The following is a 22,591-nucleotide window of genomic DNA, read 5'->3' as shown; positions in this document are numbered from 1 at the left end:
TACAAGTCCTTCCTCACCTTTTCCTGTAAATATGTATTAAGTTCATATGTCAATATATAATATATTTAATGACATAAAACATACACATAAATTATACATAGATAATATATTCAACAATATTGAACAATATTCAACAAGAATGTCTATTATGTACTAAACATTGTTCTAGGTGTTGGGAATACATCAGTGGAAAAAAAACCAACAAAATCTTCACCTTCATAGAGCTTACATTTTAGTGATAGAAGACAGATGGTAAACAATACAAAGATAAATGAATAAATTACATGTTAGAAGATGGTAAGATTATGGGGAAAAACCAGAGCATGACAAGAGGAGTAAGGAGTACCAAGGGTATCAGGCCTCACTGTCAGGTAACATTTGAACAACGGTCTTAAAGGGGAGAGGATATGAGCCATGCAGATCTTGGGGGAAGAGTATTTCAGCTGAGGGAGTAGCCAGTGCAAAGCCCCTGAGGTGGGTGTGTAAGTGGCACGTTGTAGGAACAAGGAGACTAGTGTGGCTTGCATAGTATGAGTAAGGGGTAGGGGTGGATGATAGGGTGCCAGATGGTGTATGGCACTGTAGGTCTCTGAAAGAATTGCAAATTTGGCTTTTACTCCAGTGAAACAAGGAGACACTGAAGAGTGTGTGGGCAGAGTTGTAATATAACTTAAAATTTAATAACCTCTGACTATTGTGTTGAGAAAAGAGTATAGCGGGGAGAAGTGAAAGGAGAGGGACAGTTTAACAGGATTTGTACATGAAATAGTACAGCGATGATGGCAGCTTGGATGTCGGTGGTAGCAGCTGAGTGGTAAGAAGTGGTCAGATGCTGGATAAATTATGCAATTGGACTTCCTGATGAATTCATGTTCAACATGAGAGAAAGGGAGAATCATGCCTATACTTTTTTTGACATAAGCATCCTGAAGAATCGTGTTGCCTCAATAGAGATACGGAAACAGAGAGAGGAGCAGGCTTGGGGGGCAGGAGATTGTGGTCTGTGCTTTAGACATGTTAAATTTAAAATATCTATTAAAAATATGCATATACTGGCTGGACGTGGTGGCTCACGCCTGTAATCCCAGCACTTTGGGAAGCCGAGGGGGTGGATCACGAGGTCAGGAGATCGAAACCATCCTGGCTAACACAGTGAAACCTCGTCTCTATGAAAAATACAAAAAAAACTTAGCCGGGCGTGGTGGCGGGCGCCTGTAGTCCCAGCTACTCGGGAGGCTGAGGCAGGAGAATGGCGTGAACCTGGGAGGTGGAGCTTGCAGTGAGCCAAGATCATGCCACTGCACTCCTGCCTGGGTGACAGAGCAAGACTCCATCTCAAAAAAATAAAAAAAAGTATGTATATACTGTTTATGTATATACACTCACATATATTATTCTATACACACTTCTATACATCATTTTAAACATACTTCTCTGTTTACTTTTTTCTTGTAGACATTTTAAAATATCAGGATATATAGATTGCTTCATAGGATAGACATTATGCATGGACTAAATTTTAGTCTTTATGAGGATATGATAGGCAAAATTCTTTTTTTTTTTTTGAGATGGGGTCTCACTCTATAGCCAAGCTGGAGGGCAGTGGCGCAATCTCGGCTCACTGCAACCTCCACCTCCTGAGTTCAAGCGATTCTCCTGCTTCAGCCTCCTGAGTAGCTGGGACTACAGGTGTGTGCCACCACGCCTGGCTAATTTTTTTTCTTTTTTTGTATTTTTAGTAGAGACGGGGTTTCACCATGTTAGCCAGAATGATCTCGATCTCCTGACCTCGTGCCTCCCAAAGTACTGGGATTACAGGCGTGAGCCACCACGCCCCGCCTATGATAGGCAAAATTCTAAGATGGCCTCTAAGAATCCCACCTGCCACCACCCCCAACTCTGGCTTCCTACATGTCTTGAATAATCCCTTTCCTCGAGTGTGGACAGGACCTGTGAATATGTTAGGACAGTCACTTCCCTGGTGATGTTACGTTACATGGCAAAGACAATGGGATAATCACTCCTGAGGTTATATAAGCCACTCTGGACATTATGTAAGCTTCTGTCACAGCCAACTGGAGTGAGATTTTCCCATTGGCTTTGAATAAGTAAGCTGCCATATGATGAGAGGGCCACATTCTAGGACTCAAGGGCAATCTCGGGGAGCTAAGACAGACCCTGGGCCATGGCTGGCAGAAAAATGAGAACCTCATTCTACAACTGCAAGGAACTCAATTCTCCCAACAACGTGTATCAGTTTTAAAAAGAATGCCACAATCCAAATGAGAATTCCACATGGCAATACCTTAATTTCAGCCTTGTGAGATCCTGAGCAGAGAACGCAGCAATGCCATGCCCAGAAACTGTGAGATAATAATCAGGTGTTGTTCTGGCTGGGCGTGGTGGCTCACGCCTGTAATCCTAGCACTTTGGGAGGCCGAGGTGGGTGGATCACTTGAGGTCAGGAGTTCAAGACCAGCCTGACCAACATGGTGAAACCCTGTCTCTGCTAAAAATACAAAAAATTAGCCGGGCATGGTGGTGAGCACCTGTAATTCCAGTTACTCGGGAGGCTGAGACAACAGAATTGCTTGAACCACAGAGGCAGAGGTTGCAGTGAGCTGAGCATGTGCCACTGCACTCCAGCCTGGGCAAAAGAGAAAGACTCCATCTCAAATAATAATAATAATAATAATAATAATAATAATAATAATAATTGGGTGTTGTTTTCAAGTGCTGAGTTTGTGGTGATCTGTTTTGTTGCAGTAGAAAATCAATATACATAATAATCCTGACAATGTCTTCGGAAATAAACATGGATACCCTGTTCCCATGGAGCAGATGACTGATAAAGCTACAAAACCTGAGAACAGATGACCCATAAACATGAGGGTTTCTTGTACCACTATAAATAAACATAGTATTATATTGAGTAGGTCTTTTCTGTCTTACATTCTTTTCATAGAATCTTGTAACAGAATAAACAGTGATTTTCATAAGGTTGCAGAATTTAAAGCTCACAAACTTAGTTCTGGCTCTGTGACATCTTATATAATCTTTTGTCATAATTTTTCCACCCATAAGCCGAGGAGTTTGGCCTTAAAACCATGTATGCTATCAAGCCCAGCAGGTGCCACTTTTGAGAGCCAACTCAAACAGGCATTCAGAAGGCAAGTAATCACTATGGCTCACCTGCTAAGTCTGTTTTGTTCACCACAAGGAGGGACTCCATTAAATATTTAAGACAATCACTAAGAGAACACCCAGCAGGTAAACAACTATGATTACTTGCCCCATAGCCCTCTCAGCAGGCATCTGACAGCACTTGGGATGGGGTTTACATCACATTAAAGACATCCCTTTGTAGCTTCTATCAAAAGGAAGACCAACAGTTTCAAAACTGAGATTTCAAAATAAAGATCATTCTCTTGCTGCATATCTTTGGGCAGAGTTTCTAAGGACTTTCCTGAATTTTATCAAGATAGGAAAAACACAGAAATTAGAAAACTAGTTTCCCTTCATACATTAACTGTATACCTAAAGCAAAAATTGATAGAGTAAATTATGTCTTACTAACAGAAAATAGCCACTGGCATCATGAATTCCCAAACTGGAAAGCTTCCTATGCTAGTCCAAATTAAAGAAGAAACTATCAAATGCACACAAATGGGTGTATTGGGATCAGCACCAGCAGTTATCAATCTGAAGAATTCACAATATGGTCCATGGGGCAAGTCATTCATAAGTTGCTGCTGAAATATTTCATTCACATAATAGGGAACATCTCCCTATCCCACCAACACTGATCAGGAAAACCCATTTGGGCTTAACATGAACAAAAACTAAACCTCTATTGTACTAAGCCACAGAAATTTTGAAGTTTATCTATTACTTTAACTGATATAGGGATTGTAAATGTAGTCATCAGGGCTATGTTTGAAATGTACAAGTGTAACTGGCTTTAGCTATATGTTTTAAGGATTGGTGGGTTGCATAGGCTTGGACAGTACAGGTATTACAGTAGGTAGCTAGTCAGGCAGGAGCAGGGCAGGAGAGCCCCCCCCCCACAAATGTCAGGCGGCCATCAGGTGATGGTCAGGTGGTTGTTAAACTGTCTCTCTAAAATAATAATTGGCCACAGCCAGTGCCAACAAAAGGCAGTCTCCTGATAGATAGAAAAACCCTGAAACTAGTGACCAGCAGTGTGATGGTTAATACTGAGTGTTAACTTGATTGGATTGAAGGATGCCAAGTATTGATCCTGGGTGTGTCTGTGAGGGCGTTGCCAAAGGAAATTAACATTTGAGTCAGTGGGCTGGGAAAGGCAAACCCACCCTTAATCTGGGTAGGCACCATCTAATCAGCTGCCAGCACAGCTAGAATATAAAGCAGGCAAAAAAACGTAAACAAGTCATACTGGCTTAGCCTTTCAGCCTACATCTTTCTCTTATGCTGGATGCTTCCTGCCCTCGAACATGGGTCTCCAAGTTCTTCAGCTTTGGGACTAGGACTGGCTTCCTTTCTCCCAACTACAGCCCTATTGTAGGACCTTGTTGATTCATATGAGTTAATACTTTTTTAATATCAAATACAAATTATATATATATAGTATATATATATATATATATGTCTCCTATTAGTTCTGTCTTTCTAGGCAACCTTGACTAATACAAGTAGCTTCCTGATAAGATCTTGGGAGTTGGGCAAGCAGACTCAAGCATGTGCATTAAGAGGCAAAATGGTAGCGTTTAACTGGTATATGACCTTTGAGAAACATTCAGCTGGTAAGGGAAGAATGCCTCCAATAAGCATGCATACAACTCCCGTAAACACACTGTGCATGCTCCCCTTCCAAGCACTAGCAGGCCACTATGCATGCAGACAGCACACTCCAAGGGAAGAATCAGGGAGAAGGAATGAAAGATCCTGGAAGTATGTCAATGCATAAAATTCCAAGTCAAAGATCAAACAGCACACTTGATTTCTCAAGTCACCTGCTTGGCCCTCCAAGTGTAGTTTACTTCCTTTCATTCCTGCTCTAAAGCTTTTTATAAAAAAACTTTCAATCCTGCTCTAAAATTTGCCATAGTCTCTCCTTCTGCCTAATGCCCCTCAGTCAAATTCTTTCTTCTGAGGAGGCAAGAATTGAGGTTGCTTCAGACCCACATGGATTTGCCACCACTAACACAGCCAGCCCCCACATTTAATCATCTCCAATGTGCCTAGGAAACCTGGTCCCTGGATGTCTGGCCACTTTTATCATACTGCTGGCTCCTATAAGGGAGGACCTGGTGACTATATCTGCACAGTTTATAGTTTATAAGGTATTTATGTGGAACTTTACATGTTGCAAACTAAGTGGTATGCCCAAGACTCCTCAGCTCATGAGCAGAGCAGATAGGACAAAATGGTAGGTATGCTGGCCATGAGTTCATGTACCTGTGAGAAGGGAGAAAGGAAGAAGAATGTGGTGACTCTATTGCCTAGGCAGACCCTCAGCAGCTGATGCTCTCCCCAAGAGGATGCTAAAGGAAAGAGCATTGAATCAGGAACCAGAAGGCCCAGAGTGTGTTCTGTGCTCTGCCTTAAGAAAGCTGCATGGCCTTGGCAGATCACTTCAACTCTCCAAGTCTCCATTTCCTCCCCTGTAAGCTAAAAAATATCCAGTATTTCTATTTACTGAAAGTTGATGTATCCATAGTATGAAATCCCAGAATAGGGCCAATCCATTTTGGGGTATTTGATCCCAATTTCTGATGAATTGGGGTCAGTAAAAAGAATTCAGTTGCCAGAATTAGCCACTGAGCTATTGAGAAATTTAGAATAGATATTAGTGATAGAGGCAGGAGGCAGACAAAGGCCTAGACAGAGAAGGCTCTCCAGAGAATTTCCAACCTGCCCCACAAGTGTTACACCAGATGTTTTGTGCATATAAGGGAACCTGCACAGGCGGCTTACTTGAGCATGCCCGCAGCAGACTGGAGGCCCACATGCACTGGGGGAATGGTGTGGAGCCACCAGAAATTTGGGCCTAATGCAGAGGTAGAGCCTGGCCTCTTCAGCTGGTGTGTAGTGGCGCTGGTATTCAATTTGGGAGGTGGAAACCTGCTTGCAGGACCCCCTCTCTTTGCTGAGAGGTTTCTTCTCACTTAATAAATTCCACCCTCCCACCCTTCAATGTGTCTGCCTAATTCTTCCTGGTCATGAGACAATAACCCAGATTAGCTGACCTAAGGAGCAAAAAAATTCTGTATCATTTTGGTGGCTTCTATGGGGACTTGTCAGAAGGGTGAGTAAAATGTGGACCCAAACATCTCTCTCACTTTTGTTTCTGGGTTTTTTCACCCTTAGACTTTTTCTGAAGGCAGGGGAAACTGCCCCCTTCCCTGCCCCATCATTCTCAGGCATTGGAAATGTCAGCCTCAGTCCAACCCAGTCTTTTCCACGGATTTTCCTTCATTTTGTGGGGAATGTATTGACACCTATCTTTTCTTTTACAATATTAGGGGTGTTTCATCCTCACCCCAATGGTCGCAGGCATGTGCACAGGAGAGACGGGTGAGCGGTGGCTCCCTGTCCCACTCCCTCCTGTCTGGGGCACATGGCCTGGGCCTGGGGTGGCTAGATGGCCAGTGTTCCCCTGGCCAAGGAGTCGGGCTTGGTGGGAGCCCCAGGGAGGAGACAGCAGTTAAAGATTTTTCTCCCTGATGGAGAAACCCATTTGCATAAGAATAAGAGGTTTCTCCCCAAGGAATCTTCCCAGGCCTGCACCTAAGCTTTTTTTCCTTCCTTCTCTCCACCCTGTTAGTAGTTAATGAAGCCTTGCAGATATAGGGAGATTTTCTATGCAAGAGTTTTTTTTTTCCCTTTTGGAAGGCATCTTGTTAGGCCAGGACCCCAATTCACAAGACACCCTTTTTTTCCTCCCTTGTTTGAGGACAACCCAGCTCCTCAGCTTTACCTTAGCATTCAGTTTATGATAAGGAGGCAGCATCCAGCTGCTGGCTGCAGTCTGTCAAGGTCTAAGGAACTCAAAGGTTATGACAACAGTGGAGACAGGGCATATGTGGGTGAGTACAGATACTCCCACCTTCTAGGCCCCTCTGTTAACATGGGTGGAAGCTGCGCTGACACTCATGGGTAGCACCCTGTCAAGGTTGCCAGGACTTGAAGATATAAGGACAGAAGAAAGAAAAGAAACACCTCTTCTTTCTTTCCCTCATGTACCCCATATTCGCTGGGAAGACAAAGGAATTAGGGACACCTCATCTCCTCTTCCTAGCTGGGTAACCGTTCATCTTTAGTCTGTACCTCTCTCAAATGCATCCTGAGGCCTGAGGGCTCCTTTCTTTTTCCATTTTCCTCCTCTGTCCTCTCTTCACAGAGGGGTAATTGTGTCCCTGTACTGCATGATACTCCCCTTGGATGCATCTCCAAACTGGGAAAAGTTAATTCCCCAAACTCGGGAGGCTGAGGCAGGAGAACTGCTTGAACCCAGGAGGTGGAGGTTGGAGTGAGCCAAAATCACGCCACTTCACTCGAGCCTGGGTGAGTAAGACTCCATCTCAAAAGAAAGAAAGAAAGAAAAACAATTCAGGAACAAGATGGTGGTTCTCTGGAGGTTGAGTGTCCTCTGTGGCACCCAAGGAAGCTGGCTTAGAACTGAGCTGAGGGGAAGGGAATCCAGAAGCCTGACATGCCAGCAAAGGGGTAAAAGTTTTTTTTTTTTTTTTTTTGTTTTTTGTTTTGTTTTGTTTTGTTTTGTTTTTTTTTACCAGTTGGACTTCTGGCCTCTCCCTCCCTGTGCAAACCAGTAAAAGGAATGGTAAGGATCACTGTTTATATTCTCTGTAAAGTTTTGATTAATGAAAAAGGATTTATGAGTTTGGTCTTAAGCTGTAGCCAATCTGGTATGCTTTACATGTCTTTCTGTATGGTTCTATCAGAAAGAGGCGTACTTTAGGATAGGATGTGGGTGTAGGACCCCATAAGTCCACTTTTCAACTCAGCCCAACAAACTGGTCAGTAACAAACTTGGCTGCAGGCCTGTATCTTGTTTACGTCCTTGGAAGCATGACCTGTAACCACGTGGGAGGGCTTTTAGTCTCTGACATTTTACAATGGTGGCTCAGGTTCAATCCTGGCTTGAAGAATGAGTACTTTCAAGTTAACAGCTGTGTGACTTCTACCATTTGCTGATTCTCTTCCCTTCCATGAACAACTTCTAGCTTCTTTTCTTAAATCTTCCCTTCTCTGAGCTACCCTTAAAGATTCTAGATGTTGTAAAAACTGCTTACCTCCCCTTTGAAAATACTTCGTATACTCGTAGTTAAGTCATAACCTTAATTGAGGCTTGTTGGTTTCACCTGTGAGGTTACTTTTGGAAAAGTTCAAAAGCCAGAAATATTGGCCGCTTGGCATGGCTAAAGGCAGGTACTAAGGGATTTAAAAGGACTTTCTTAAGCAGTGCTCAGCTTAATTAAAAGTGGATACCTAAGTATGTTTAAAGGACCTTTATGGTTTTTTTCTCTTCTTGAATCTTGTTTCTCTGGAAAAAAGTTTCTTCTCAGTTGACTGAATTATTTTTCTCCATTTTGTCTTGCCACTCTTAATGCACACATGAGAGGTCCTAAAATAATTTCTGATGGCCTGCGACTCCTTGGGAAAAACAGAAAAGGCACCACAGATCTCATTTTATGAGAAACCTCTGTTTTCCTCATGGAACCCCAGAAATCAGAGGCAGATAGATCCCTCTCAAAATCTGTTTTTGTCTTCCAGCCATATCCGTTTGCTAGGCCCTAGAAATACGAGCTTTCCTAGCCTTGCTCTTAAAGGGCTCCACCCAGAGGCCAATAATCAAATTAGACTGGCAAATGAAAAATCTTACAACTACTGGATTTTCTTCTGTCTGTCTATATAATCATATATGTGTTATGTGTGTTATGTTTATAAAGAGCTCTAATTAATTGGTTTGAAGAAAAATAAGCACTTAGATGAATTTTTTTTAAAGAAAGATAAAAGTTGTAATACTTTTTAGTTCATGTGACTTTTATTTGAGAAATAAAAACAGTCTTAAAGATTATTGGTAAAATGCAAACATCATCAAAATGTAAATAGGTGGCCAAAACTATGCAAATCAGATATTAGGCTTGCTAAATGTTTTAAGGTTGTAAACTGCTTCTTTGGCTTTTGAGAACTGTTCAACTTGCCTGCTTTACAACTTGGTAAGACTTGGGGACATATGGAGTTAACCAGATTCTTAACTATGCTGGAAGGAGTCAAACTTTATTGGCACCTAGTACATAATTAAAACAATTTACCAGATTTTACATTAACGTTAAAAACTGCTAAGAGTTACCATTATACATGTAATTGAGACCACTGAAAATGAATTTACATGCAAGATGTGTAAGAAATGGCGTGTAAAAAATGTTTTTAGTAAAAGATTTTAATAAGGTGTGGAAATGTAAATTTTACCTAGGGTTAAAGGATTGTTTTGAATTAGATGAGATAAAGCTTAAGGTTTAAACAAGTTGTGGAAAGATTGTAAAAAATTAATCTTGCAAAAGGAATTCTGTGCATGAACAGACTGACCAAATTCAAAAGAGTACTATACAGTTATTTCTGTAAATTGTGCATTGAAATAAAAGCACAACAAGATTCTCTTAAGGCACTAATCTGCTCTTTAGCAAAATTTGTAAAGGGTTATAAAAGGTTTATAGGAATCTTACCTCACAGTCAAACTGGTTAAGATTGGATAGAATTGTCTGTAAGATTTAATTAGAAAACTGAGTTGACATTAATAGTAGACTAATGCAAGGGTAAAATTTGGCTTTCTTTCCCTTGAATAAGATTTCCATGTAATAATAAAGGATAATGAAAGTTTTTTTACCTTAAAAATTTTTTTTGAGTCATCGTTTTGGCTAAATAAATAGCTTATGGTAATCTGGAATTGTATTTCTTAATATCAAGTGTTCTAAATCTCGAACATATTTAACAGGCAAAAATCAAACTGCAGTTCCTGACCCCTAGCTTTTGGATGTTACAGAGCATCCGAAAGAGAGGTAAACAGGATTATTCGACATATTTAGGTACATGGGATTGCCAAAATGATGCTTAATTTTCTTCAGGTTATATTTCAGTGAATAACATTAATATATCTTCCAAAATTGTATGGGATTTCTAAAATTCTAATGTCTGAGTATATGCTATCAATCATAATTAAGGTTATTATATTAAGTTATTGTAAACCACAGAGATAACCAAATTTCTTTGTCAATCGTGTTTTTAACTGTAACTACTCTGGATATTTTGCTGTTCACAGACGACTGTTTTCTTGTTTTGATCCTCTTCAAAAGATGGTTTATAATCAGCTGTAGAACTTTCACAGGTGATCTCAAATGCAGGTTTCTGTTAACTTTGTAGACCATGACATTGGAATAAGGGAAAAATGTACAGGATTCATGAAGAGCTGAAGTGTTCATGAATATCAGGCAGAACAAGAGTTAATTGAATGGACTGAACTAATAGAAAAACTAAGCAATCTTTTTTAACTTTCGCTTAAAACATTGTTCATCCTTGTTTTCCAGAGTCAAGGAAACTTTTGTTTTGAGCTATTTACTGTCTGTAATAATTGAATAAGGTATACTCCCGTAGACAAAAGTTGGAGCATATTTGTTTCTCTCTGCCAGGTTCCTCTAGAGTTTGAAAACTATTTGTGAGTATTCTTCTTTTTTTTTTTTTTGAGACAGAGTCTCACTCTGTCGCCAGGCTGGAGTGCAGTGGCTGGGTCTTGGCTCACTGCAAGTTCCGCCTCCCGGGTTTACGCCATTCTCCTGCCCCAGCCTCCTGAGTAGCTGGGACTACAGGTGCCCACCACCTCGCCCGGCTAGTTTTTTTGTATTTTTTTAGTAGAGACAGGGTTTCACCGTGTTAGCCAGGATGGTCTCAATCTCCTGACCTCGTGATCCACCCATCCCGGCCTCCCAAAGTGCTGGGATTACAGGCTTGAGCCACCGCACCCGGCCGAGTATTCTTAACTCATGACAATATAGTTATTTACATCAGTGCAATAAGAATCTATTTTCTTTTGCAATAGGATGCAACTGGAGAAACTGTTTTATCAAGCCTTGTTTTATCAAGTCTTTGACTGGAATGGCATGCTGTCCTTTAGGGAATCAAGTTTGCCTTGCAGAGCCACTAAAGACCCTTGGGAAAACTGTCCTCATACCTTGTCTACACAGTCCCTGTACAGGGTTTCTAAGCTGTGGTGAGTAAAGAATGTCACTTTCTAACAGGCACAGGAATCCCATATTCTTGGGACTTAAGAAGACAGGAATTTACCTAACTCATAGATATTTGAGGATACAAACCTATGGCTGGGCTGGGCTTTAGAAGGTCTTATCTGAGATTCTGTGGAACAGAGTTCCATCAATGCCAATTTAAAAGGCCTATGTGAAAATAATTATTCTTGCTACACTTTATGCAAATAATCAGGCCAAATATAAGACTAAGGTTTATTGTGCAAACAACTCAGTCCTATCATGATTTGTTTTAACAAAATGAGGGCTGAAGAGAGAAAAATTATGTTCCAGAACTTATCATACATTGCTCATTATATTCTAGTCTCATTAGTTGTTTTTAAGTTGTTGTCTGCATTTTAGGTTCACCCTGCTTATTCCTGTGAACCAACCAGTGATCTCTGGCTGCAGCTCAGAAGAAACAAAAGGGATGGGTAATGTAAAAATCTGGATCAATATTCTAGTTCTGGGCAGTTATCCCACAAATCCTGCCAGGTGGTGGGAGTAAATAGGGTGCCCATAACCCGGAGGTTTCCTTTTTTGGGGAAATAAGACCAAGAAAGCTAACCAAAGCCAAGCCCCATGCCCTCAAATCCTAGCAGGCATAACTATAGCCACTAGTTATCTCGGCATGCCAGCAGCCTTGGGATTTCTGAGCTCTCCTTACCCCCCACTTTTGTTTCATTTTGATACATCTTCTAATAACCAAGTTTTTCTCTTCTCCCCTTTAGGTCATCGAACTCCAAACGGTCATGCAACCAGAACTTCAGACGATGGCTCCCTTTTACTGGGGACCCTTAAATAGGCCTCTGAGGGAGATCTGACTGCCATCTTCCCAAAATAGTGCCCCGTCAGCAGGAAGCAGTTAAGATCTGTCTTTGTCCCTATTCTAATGGCAGTTAGATGTACCTCTTTGGAGAAGGAATGATAGAGGCAAGAGGCAGACAGAGAAGGATCCCTGGAGAATCTCTGACCCACCCCACAAGTGTTTACGCCAGTTGTTTTGTACAGATAAGGGAACCTGCACAGGGGGCTTGCCTGCATGCCTGCAGTGGACTGGAGGCCCATATGCTCTGGGGAAATGGGGTGGAGTCACCAGGAATTAACACCTTACGCAAGGAGGACCCCGGCCTCTTCAGCTCATGTGTGGTGGTCCCAGTATTCAATTTGTGAGGTGGAAACCTGCTTGCGGGACCCCCCTCTCTCTGCTGAGAGCTTTATTTTTGCTTAATAAATTCTGTCCTCCTCACCTTTCAATGTGTTTATGTGCCTAATTCTTTCTGGTCATGAGACAAGAACCCAGATTAGCTGAGCTAAGGAACAAAAAAACAAAAAAAAAAAACAAACAAAAAAAACAAAATGTTGCATCATTAGTGCTCTGAATAATTGTGTTTCTGGCAAATTTAAATCCATTAGGTACACTTAAGTTGAGAAAATTTGTTGGAAATATAGGAAATGCTCTGAAAAGGATTCCCCATGCTACCTCTTTGCAAATTATCTTTCTTGTTAACCAGCCTGAAACTATTCAGAGACGTCAGTGCAGAGAACAAAAAAGCAAGCACTTTTCTCAGTGGAGATAATAATCGTCAATTAATCCTGGATTAAAAAAAGTTTTTAATATTATACCACTGACAAATAACTATTCAACTGGGGAAAAATATGGACCCATGTACCAGACTCAACAAGAAAGGACTCAGACCTTTGCAGGAAGGCAACACAATTCTAAAAGGTGCTCTCTGTCTCTAGGATGATTCTAGAATCATTTTAAGGGTGGTAAAATCACCTTTGCAAAATTATAACAGTGAGAGAAAATTATGGCAGTGAAGGAGGTCTGATCTGGCCAACCTCCATCTTGCCTTTGTCCTCCAAGCTGCCCTTAATTATTTCTGGGTTTTGCCCAGGCTAACTTTGGGAGACATTTAGTTGATAGTAAATAATAATAGCTCTTTTTTCTCCAAGGCTCAATCATCTTTGTAAAGTTAATGAGAGGGCACCAGGCTAGGAGGAAAGAGAAGCCTGAATTCTGCTAAGGTGTAGACATAAATGATTACCAGCTATTATTCTGGAGGTCACAAGACATGCAACTTCTCCAATTATTCTTGCAGATAACATCACTATTGTAGAACCTAAGACTGGCCTTTTGAGATGTCTTTTCAGGTTTTTTGCACATCTGAGGAGACCAAAGTCTCCACGGGGACCCATCAACTACTCCTGTGGCCCCATCCAGAAGCAACTTAGCACACATGAGGACTATTTCCCACACACCTGTGATTACACCCCCAATCAGTCAGAAGCAAGCACCCACTGCCTAGCTACCCCCATCCCTTCCCACAAACTATTTTGAAAACTCTAGCCCCCACATTCTCAGGGAGATTGATTTGAGTAATAACTCCATTTCCCATGTGGTGTGACTGGCCTCATGTCTATTAAACTCTTTCTCTAATGCAATGCTGTGGTCTTGTTTTATCTGTGCAGATGGTTACAATGGGGTGAAAGTATGAAGCAGTTTCATTTTGTCATGATTTTTTTTTTATCTTGAGGGAAATACTTGACATACTAATGAAAAAATATTACCTGAAATGGTTGTCTTTATCTTATGATCTATACCACCTTATATCAGGCATTGTGGGGAAAAGGTTCAGGTCTCTTAGCCCCTTGGGAGAGCCCTGTGACTCAGTCTTGAGTCTGTTTCATTTATTATTAATACACAGTTGCCACCTGTCCCTGAGGTAAAATATAATTGAGGAGAGAGGAAGCGTAAGCAGATAAATAGTTTTGCTTGACCTAGTGTGATACATAAGACACACAACATACATACACAACATATACACACACATTTATAGGACATATCTACTAAATGTCTGTATTTAGACGGGAACACAGTCTCTCCCTTCTTTCTTTCTTTCTCTTTCTTTTCTTTTCTTTCTCTTTCTCTTTCACTGTCTCTCTCTCTGCCATCCCCAACCTCTCTATCACCTTTATGTGCATTAATTCCGCTCCAGTTTTTTCTCTCAGAATGAGAAGAGAAATGTAAACTACCTTTGAATTTCAGTACCATGCAAAGAAAACATGTAAAAATCAGCATACAATGCATCTTAGATTTGCAATTAAAATTTAGTATTTGCTGCCACGCAGATTGAAAGCGTTTGGGTGAGGGACTAACAAATAATGATGGTTTAAGTTCATGCTTTATTTTATCATAGAGAAGAAAGTGATTTTATGAAAGAGTCACTGCTTAACCTACCACAGTTTACTGTCTTCAGACATCATTGCTTCTAACCACTAGATAGGGACATGAAATTTTTATGCCCTATCCCACAGAAATAACTGTTGTCTTTTGCCTTTGTTCTTTTATGGATCAGCAGAACAGACTGCCTTATTGGACTGGACTATGAGCATGGAGGAAAATGTAATATGACTGTATCACAAATCAGAAAAGGATATGGTAAAAATCTGCCTGTAGTAAAATGATATGGTATATTCAAACTCACTATATTGTAATAGCAAGAAGTATGCTTGAGATATTAATTGTGCTTACTCAATGTGGTATTTTTGATAAGAAAAAAAGCAATGATTGGACAAGAAATTTTTATTCCCTGGTAAAGGAAAAGATGCTTGTAGTTTATGATCCAGCATGTCATTCTCCTAGATACGAATTCTAGGAAAACTGTTATACTTGAGCACTTAGAGACATGTACAAGAATGTCCTTGCAATTATATATGTGACAGTAACTCACTGAATCCAAACATTCAGTCACATTATAGTGGATAAACAAAGTGAGGCTTATTCATACAATAGAATACTTGCAGCAGTGAAAATAAATGAATATATTACATGTTTACATAACCCAGTAACGATGTTGAGAGGAAAAAAAAGTAAGCCACAGACTAATACATATAGTATTTTTCAATTTATGCAGTGTTCAGAGACATGAAAAATAAAACAATATATTTGGTGGGGATTCAAATGTGCAATAAAACGATATAGAAAAACCAAGAACTGGTGAGTTCAAATTCAAGGAAGACAAAAACACAGCACAAGGCAAAAGTACATAAAATCAGTCCTAACCCAACCACAATGGAAAAGTATATAAATGTTGACATCTGTAAATCATTTTCAGTGTGCCAGTCATATAACCAAGTTAGTAGCATTCTACCTTACCAGGAGAACTGAAGGACTTTGAACTGTGAACTTTCCTAAGGAAGGTAACTTGAATTTCAGATTGAATGTATAAAAACTGAGGAGAACTAGAGGGTAGGCAGTGTTAGGATAGCCAAGGGAGCAGCTGGAAGGGCGCCCCACCCAGCCTAGGAGTTCATGTAAGGATTTAGGAGCCTCTAACCTCAAGAAGGAATAGAAAATACATGGAAAATGTAGCCTGGGGAAGAGAGTTCTAGGCAGCTACTGGTAGGTGGTAAGTTTGGGAATATAAGGTTTTCCTGCAGAGATCTGCAAAGATGATCTGACTGAAGTTGTAAATTAGACTTGGACCCCAGCCTCCCTGCCATCACCATGTCCTGGCCACAGACAATGGAGACAGCACAGGGCAGGATTAAGAGTATGGGCTGTGGAGTTTGAGTGGTAGTAGGACTGAATCCTTGTCTGCCTCCAGAGCCATAGAGAAGCTCTCAATTTCTGTAAAATGGGAATGATGACATCTGCTTCTCAGGGTTGAAGATTAACTGTTCAGTTGTTATCATTACTAACCTATCCCCTGCTTTGTAGCCAGTGTTATCATTCTAAAATGTAACTCTTGCTTCTCCCCCATTTAAAACTCAATGGTTCCCCATTGCACAGAACAAATACTCCAACTTCTTAACATGTCTTTCAAAGTCTTTTGGTGATCTGATCCCTGCTTCCCTCTCCAGTTTCATGGATCATGGCCCTTCAGCCACATTAGACCATCTCACTTCCCCAACACCCCATGCCTGCTCAACTTTGCCTGGAACACATGTCTCCTCACCCTTCCTCAGCAAAAAAATGCCTGCTACTCTTCAGAGCTCAGCTGGGCAATCTTCAATAGGAAGCCTTGCATTTAATCAATATGTATATATGAGTGTATATATATATATATATAGTACACATATGTACATAGAGACATCATCAGTTCATGTGAATTTATCTGTATGATACTCTACACTACCTTAGAATGTAAACTTCAAAATTGTTTTAGTATATTCTGTATATCAACACAGTGTGCTTAGATCATTAATATTAAATAATAACACCAACTTACTGTTTCTTGGGAGCAATTTTTATAAATATGGTAGTTGTTTTAGGGTCTATTGGGAAACAACTTTGTTATATAACTTTTTTGTTAAATAGTTCATAGTTTAATATAAAATATACCCAATCATAAAATAGCATCAGACTAAGGATAGCTGTCTTGCTATAAATCAGGGTAGAGTTAGGCAAGTTTTCCTACCTTAGAGTCAACAGTAGGCAATACTAAAAATAAGATCACAGGGGAAGGATGCAAAATAATTGCCAGTAAACTCAGAAATTGCGGTCAGTTTGCATAATGTTCCTTTTTGTGTTTCAACTGTTTTCAACAGTGTGACAACTGAACCTTAGGATTGCAGCCAGAGGGGCTCCTCTTACCTCTGCATCAAAGCGCGGATCCTGGTAGGCATCACTGATATTCACTGGGAGGCCTGTTGAAGCAACCAGCTCAGCAATGCTGTTATTTATTAGCCAGTCGGAGTACGATGATTTCTCCATGCTTTCTTTGAAACTATCAGAGCACCAAGGTAGGCAGGAAGAAAAGAGAGAAACATAAGTTTTCTTGAAAGCAAACACTATAAACTACACTAATATCAGGATAATCTGTCCTTATTAAGAAGCAGTAAGTGACATTAGTCACAGAACAATAGCAAGGTAATTATCAGTGGCTACTTCGAAATGACTTACCTGCTATAATGTATAATAATTAAACCCATGGGCAGAAACCATAGATTCCCTATGATTCAGAGAGAAACTCTAGGTTGTATTTAGGTCCCAAAGCTGGCAATCATATGTAAGGACCAAAATTAACAATAAGACACCAACAACTAATAAAATTCCATCAGCCTCACAGCTTGCCCTTTTTAATTGAACAGACTAGATGTTTTGGCACAAGGAAGAATGAAACCCAAATGGGGAAAAATCAGGAAGTAAATTGCGAGTTTAAAAAATTACAAATGCAGCAAAAGAACGTATCTAGACTATGGCCTTTTAATTAGTAATTATTTGAAAAACAATTTTACTATCAGTCATTATTTTAATAACTTGGTAATATTTTAATAACTATTTTAGTATCTTAGTTAACTATTTTGGTAATTTTAGATTATGTTTCTTAACAATAGCACATATCCCACTTACAAAATCTCACTTAAAAGCCTATTTTAATGCAACAGACCCTTAACATTAATAATTAAAATTATTTTCATATTTAATTTGAATAAGGAATTTTATGCTAAGTGATTTTTTGAACTTTCCCCTGTATCACTTTCATGACAGACCCTACATATACAGAAACGCTGTAAGAATTAGTTAATATCCCCCATTCTTCTCCTCCTTGCCATCTTTTCTTCCACAAGTATATATTGAGCACTGCCAGGAGCTGTGGAGATACAAAATTGAGAACTGTTCAAATTAGTATTGGCCAGGAAATTTTCCTGGATGATGTCTGATTTGTGGCTTGGCAAGTGATAACTGAAACTACGTGAATGGATGCAAGCATACTAGGGCAAGGTTTTCAAGCTGACTTCTGTGGAACCCTGGATTTCATAAGATGAGTATACTACAGCAAGAATAATAATCACTCTACTGACTTTTTAATCTAAACTGCACTATATGTAAGAAAACACTAAACATGTACATCGTCTTTGTTATTATGCAATAATGTCCCTGTGTGAAATTATGCCATGTTGAGAAGGCAGGAAACTGCATGGACAGGCCATTGGATGCACATTATTTACCCTCATTAATATATCTCATCTGTAATGATTGCTGCCCTGTGTCTGATAAATTCAGCATGTATTTGTAATGTTATTCATCCCTTATTGCATGTTAAACATTAATAATATATAAACTTTATTCTCTATGACTCTCTGGCTGAAAAATGGAAGTTTTAATAAAAAGCTGAGTCTTGTAGTTCTTAGATGGCACCTAAATCAAAGAAGTAAAAAGAATGAGTACTTCAAGGAGAAAAGGAAGCTTTATTTTCTAAAACAAAACAACAAAGAAGTTTTTATTTTCTCTTTGCTGTTTTATATACATCGCATTTCATGAGATGAAATTTTTTGTTGTGCTGCAATGAAAGCAAAATCTAGGAAGAAACAAGATAATGCACCTCACACAAAGATCTAACGTAGTGAAGTCATTTCTAAGTTTTTAAAAGGGTATGGGCTAAATTCTGACCTTTCTTTCAGGGATTAATTGGCTTGCCAGTTCATTCTGCACTGTGTACTTTATTCCACATTTTAATTATTGAGGTGTTCTGTGATCACACCATTTCGAAGCTGCTGACCTAGAGTGTTCTGTGGAGTGTGGGAAGCAGCGCTGCAGAAGGAGCTGGGGAGAGGTCTGGGCACAGAAGTCAAGGGAGGAACTTGAGAAATGGTTTGGTAGGGTGATGCTCAAGGAAGGAGCCAGTTTTACCAATAAGTGCCAACAACCTTCGAGCTGGGTCTTTCAGGATGAGAAAGAGTTCAGCAAGGAGAGATTGGAGGAGTTAGAAGGAAACAGCAGGAACAAAAGACACAAATGCAGCAGAGTACAAAGTGTGTTCTTGGCACAATGAGCAATCGTATGGTGGGAATAAAACTGAAAAAGAGGTCAAGGCTCAAAGGTGAGACCTTGATCAAGTTGCTGAGACCTTAGTTATAGGCAATGGAGAACTGCTTTAAGAATATGGAGCAGGGAAGTGACCTGGTTTAAGATGTGATTTTAGAAAGCTTAATCCAGGTACAATGAGCATCAAGAACTGGGTAAGAGACACTAAAGGTGGGAAGAGGTCCTGTAAACCACAGAAGTCATGCAGGTGGGAGGCAATGGTGCTGGTGACTCAAGAGGTGCTGCAGAAGATTCCATAGGCTCTGTGGCCAGATAGCAGCGGCTTACATTTTGCTCCTGAGTGCCTGTGGCCCTATTAGCAGAACATAGTTGTTTTAAGGAGTGGGGAGATAGGGGAAAGGTGATAGATATTCTGTAAGCCTGGGACATGTTCATTTTTGAAAGTCCAGGAACAAAATCCTATCAGTAATCAGGACTGAAAACTCTAATCCAGAGTTAGGATAATTTTCAGGGAGAATAAAATGCATGAGATCACTCAGGGACAGAACACGTAGGGAAATCTATATCTAGGGAAGGGAAGGAGAAGAAAAGTAGTAATAAAGGGGGAGGGGAGAAAGAGAAGAAATTTAAAGGAGGAAAAACTTAAATTTATTGCCATCTACTGTGGGCCAAGGGTCAGGTCGGATACTTTACCTGACTAATTTGTTTTGTCCTCAGATAAATCCTATGAGACGGATATGCTTCTCTATATTTTATAGATCAGAAAATGGAGACCTAGGATGCTCAATAACTTTCCCAAGTGGAGATAGAAGTTTCACCTAAATCTGACCCCAACATCCTAAATTATAGTATTTTTCCTGTTACCTTTCCGAAGGAGTTAATGGATAGCGTTATAGCAAGAATAGTGGGTTGTCACCTAAGAACAAATAGAGAAGGGCAGTCCGCATCAGAGAGAGTTTAAGGAAGCTGCTACAGATAGTAAACACTTCAGTCTGAGACTTTAGTCACAGGAAGGGCTAGGAAAAACCACTGGAGTTGATAATTAAGAGCTTTAGGTCCCTACTTACAGAATTCCAAAAGAAGATATGATGACAAAAACACTTACTGGGCAGGGGTTCCTGAAAAACTCACTCTAAATCTAAAACATGCTTAGAATTTGGCTTGGTTCAGTATGCATACTGAATTGAAATCATTGTAACATCAGTGAACAGTGTAGAAGGAATATTGACTCTGTGCAAGGCACAGTTGAGGCGGTTTCTAAAGTATAAGCTATGATCTTTGCCCTCAGAGAGGTTGCTACTTGGCTGGGGAGATGAGAAATAAACACACTGACATTTAAACAATACAAAAATTAAATGCCCACTTCAAATTTCAAATGAAAAAATTTTCACATAGCTGTGTTGATAAGTTGCCAAGTCAACTGTACCGATCACGAATGCTGAAGACGTCCATGGAGGGAGAAATGACTTCAGGTGTTGTAATCTAGCTAAGGCTTCAGAGAGGAGATGAGATTCGAACTGACCTATAGGTCAGTGCAACGGTGCAAACAGATTTTCTGAAAATCATCTCTGCATTTCTTCAGTTCAGTGTTGCACAGGGACATAAATTAAGGCCTGACTAATCAGATCCTCAGAGAGACAGACAGGAAAGTTGATTTGTCACTTGGTATTTACATCACTGTCTTAGTCCATTCAGGCTGATAGGGCAAAATACCATAAGTTGAGTGACTTATAAACAACAAATATTTATTTCTCACAGTTTTGAGACTGGGAAGACCAAGAACAAGGCACTGGCAGATTCAGTATCTAGTGCCTTCTCGCTTTAGTTCAGTGTCTAGTGCCTTCTTGTCCTCACATGGTAGAAGGAATGAGGGATCGCTCTGGGGGCCTCTTTTATAAGGGCACTGATTCCATTCATGAAAGCTCCACCCCCATTACCTAATTACCTCCTCAAGGAGCACCCCTTCATACCCTCACATTAGGGACTGGGTTTCAACATATGTATTTTTGGGCAGACACAAACATTCAGACAAGAGTAATCACATTCTGGCTTATGCACCAGCTCAATTTTGGAATTCTTAATGGTCTACCATAATACAGAATCATAACACTGAGTTAGAACTTTCAAAAGCTTGCTTCTCTTCTTCATAAACAAAGGTAATTTTATGTTATGATTAAGATCATGGATTTTGGCATACCTCAAATGTCTCCTTTGCTGCTTTCTAGCAAAATGATCTCAGGAAAACTTCATTGGTAAAATGGGTATAATACTACTACTGTGTAGATTAAGGTGATAATTCATGCAAAGTGCTCAGCATATTATTTAGCCCATAGCAAATATTTTCTAAAAGCATCACAACTTTTAAAGCAAATTCTGCAAATGACAGATCCCTTTATACATTTCGGTGATGTGATGTTGTGAGTTTAATCACAAAGGAAAGAGCCCAAATTATTTCTGCTTTTGGAAAGACACATCTAACTTTAAGGGTAAGCTCTTTCAAAAAGTGCCTACAGCTCATCACCTCCCCCTGATTTATGAGGGACCTTTTATTCAGTATGGTTTTCTCTTTTGTAGTTGGTTGCTGTTGGGACAGAACATGGTAAGATCACAGTCACAGCCACATGTAGTTGTGCAGGTTCCGCCTTGGACAGGGATGCCCTATAAAAGGGAGAAGTGGGGGTTAAAATTAGTCTAACTGTGCTTGTTTGCTTGAAGTTGTATCCACCTGGAGAGGGTACCTTTTCCTAATTCTCACAGAGACATTTGTATGGGCTTTCAATGGCCCTCCTTCAAGCTTTTCTTCAACACATCTGAAAATTGGGCATGTAATCTCTTTTTTTTTATTATTATACTTTAAGTTCTAGGGTACATGTGCACAATGTGCAGCTTTGTTACTTATGTATACATGTGCCATGTTGGTGTGCTGCACCCATTAATTCGTTATTTACATTAGGTATATCTCCTAATGCTATCGCTTCCCCCTCCCCTCACCACATGACAGGCTCTGGTGAGTGATGTTCCCCTTCCTGTGTCCAAGTGTTCTCATTGTTCAATTCCCACCTATGAGTGAGAACATGCGGTGTTTGGTTTTCTGTTCTTGAGGCTTGCTGAGAATGATGGTTTCCAGCTTCATCCATGTCCCTGCAAAGGACATGAACTCATCCTTTTTTATGGCTGCAGAGTATTCCATGGTGTATATATGCCACATTTTCTTAATCCAGTCTATCATTGATGGACATTTGGGTTGGTTCCAAGTCTTTGCTATTGTGAATAGTGCCACAATAAACATACATGTGCATGTGTCTTTATAGCAGCATGATTTATAATCCTTTGGGTATATACCCAGTAATGGGATGGCTGGGTCAAATGGTATTTCTAGATCTAGATCATTGAGGAATCGCCACACTGTCTTCCACAATGGTTGAACTAGTTGACAGTTCCACCAACAGTGTAAAAGTGTTCCTATTTCTCCACATCCTCTCCAGCACCTGTTGTTTCCTGACTTTTTAATGAT

General features: G+C 40.1%; 1 protein-coding gene across 2 annotated transcripts in view; it reads right to left on the bottom strand.

Annotated features, from left to right (window-relative positions):
- Positions 1 to 22,591, bottom strand: part of PDE11A (phosphodiesterase 11A) — a 466,948-nt gene that overhangs the window by 209,915 nt on the left and 234,442 nt on the right. For both annotated transcript variants that reach the window (XM_017868289.1, XM_017868290.1), the window contains one exon: positions 16,903 to 17,035. In XM_017868289.1, the coding sequence (XP_017723778.1) occupies positions 16,903 to 17,035 (133 nt within the window). The remainder of the gene's footprint in view (positions 1 to 16,902; positions 17,036 to 22,591) is intronic.

The sequence above is a fragment of the Rhinopithecus bieti genome, unplaced genomic scaffold (genome assembly GCF_001698545.2).
Source record: "Rhinopithecus bieti isolate Rb0 unplaced genomic scaffold, ASM169854v2 scaffold_3062, whole genome shotgun sequence".
Taxonomy (NCBI): Eukaryota; Metazoa; Chordata; class Mammalia; order Primates; family Cercopithecidae; genus Rhinopithecus; species Rhinopithecus bieti.
This window is presented reverse-complemented; position numbering and strand designations above follow the sequence as displayed.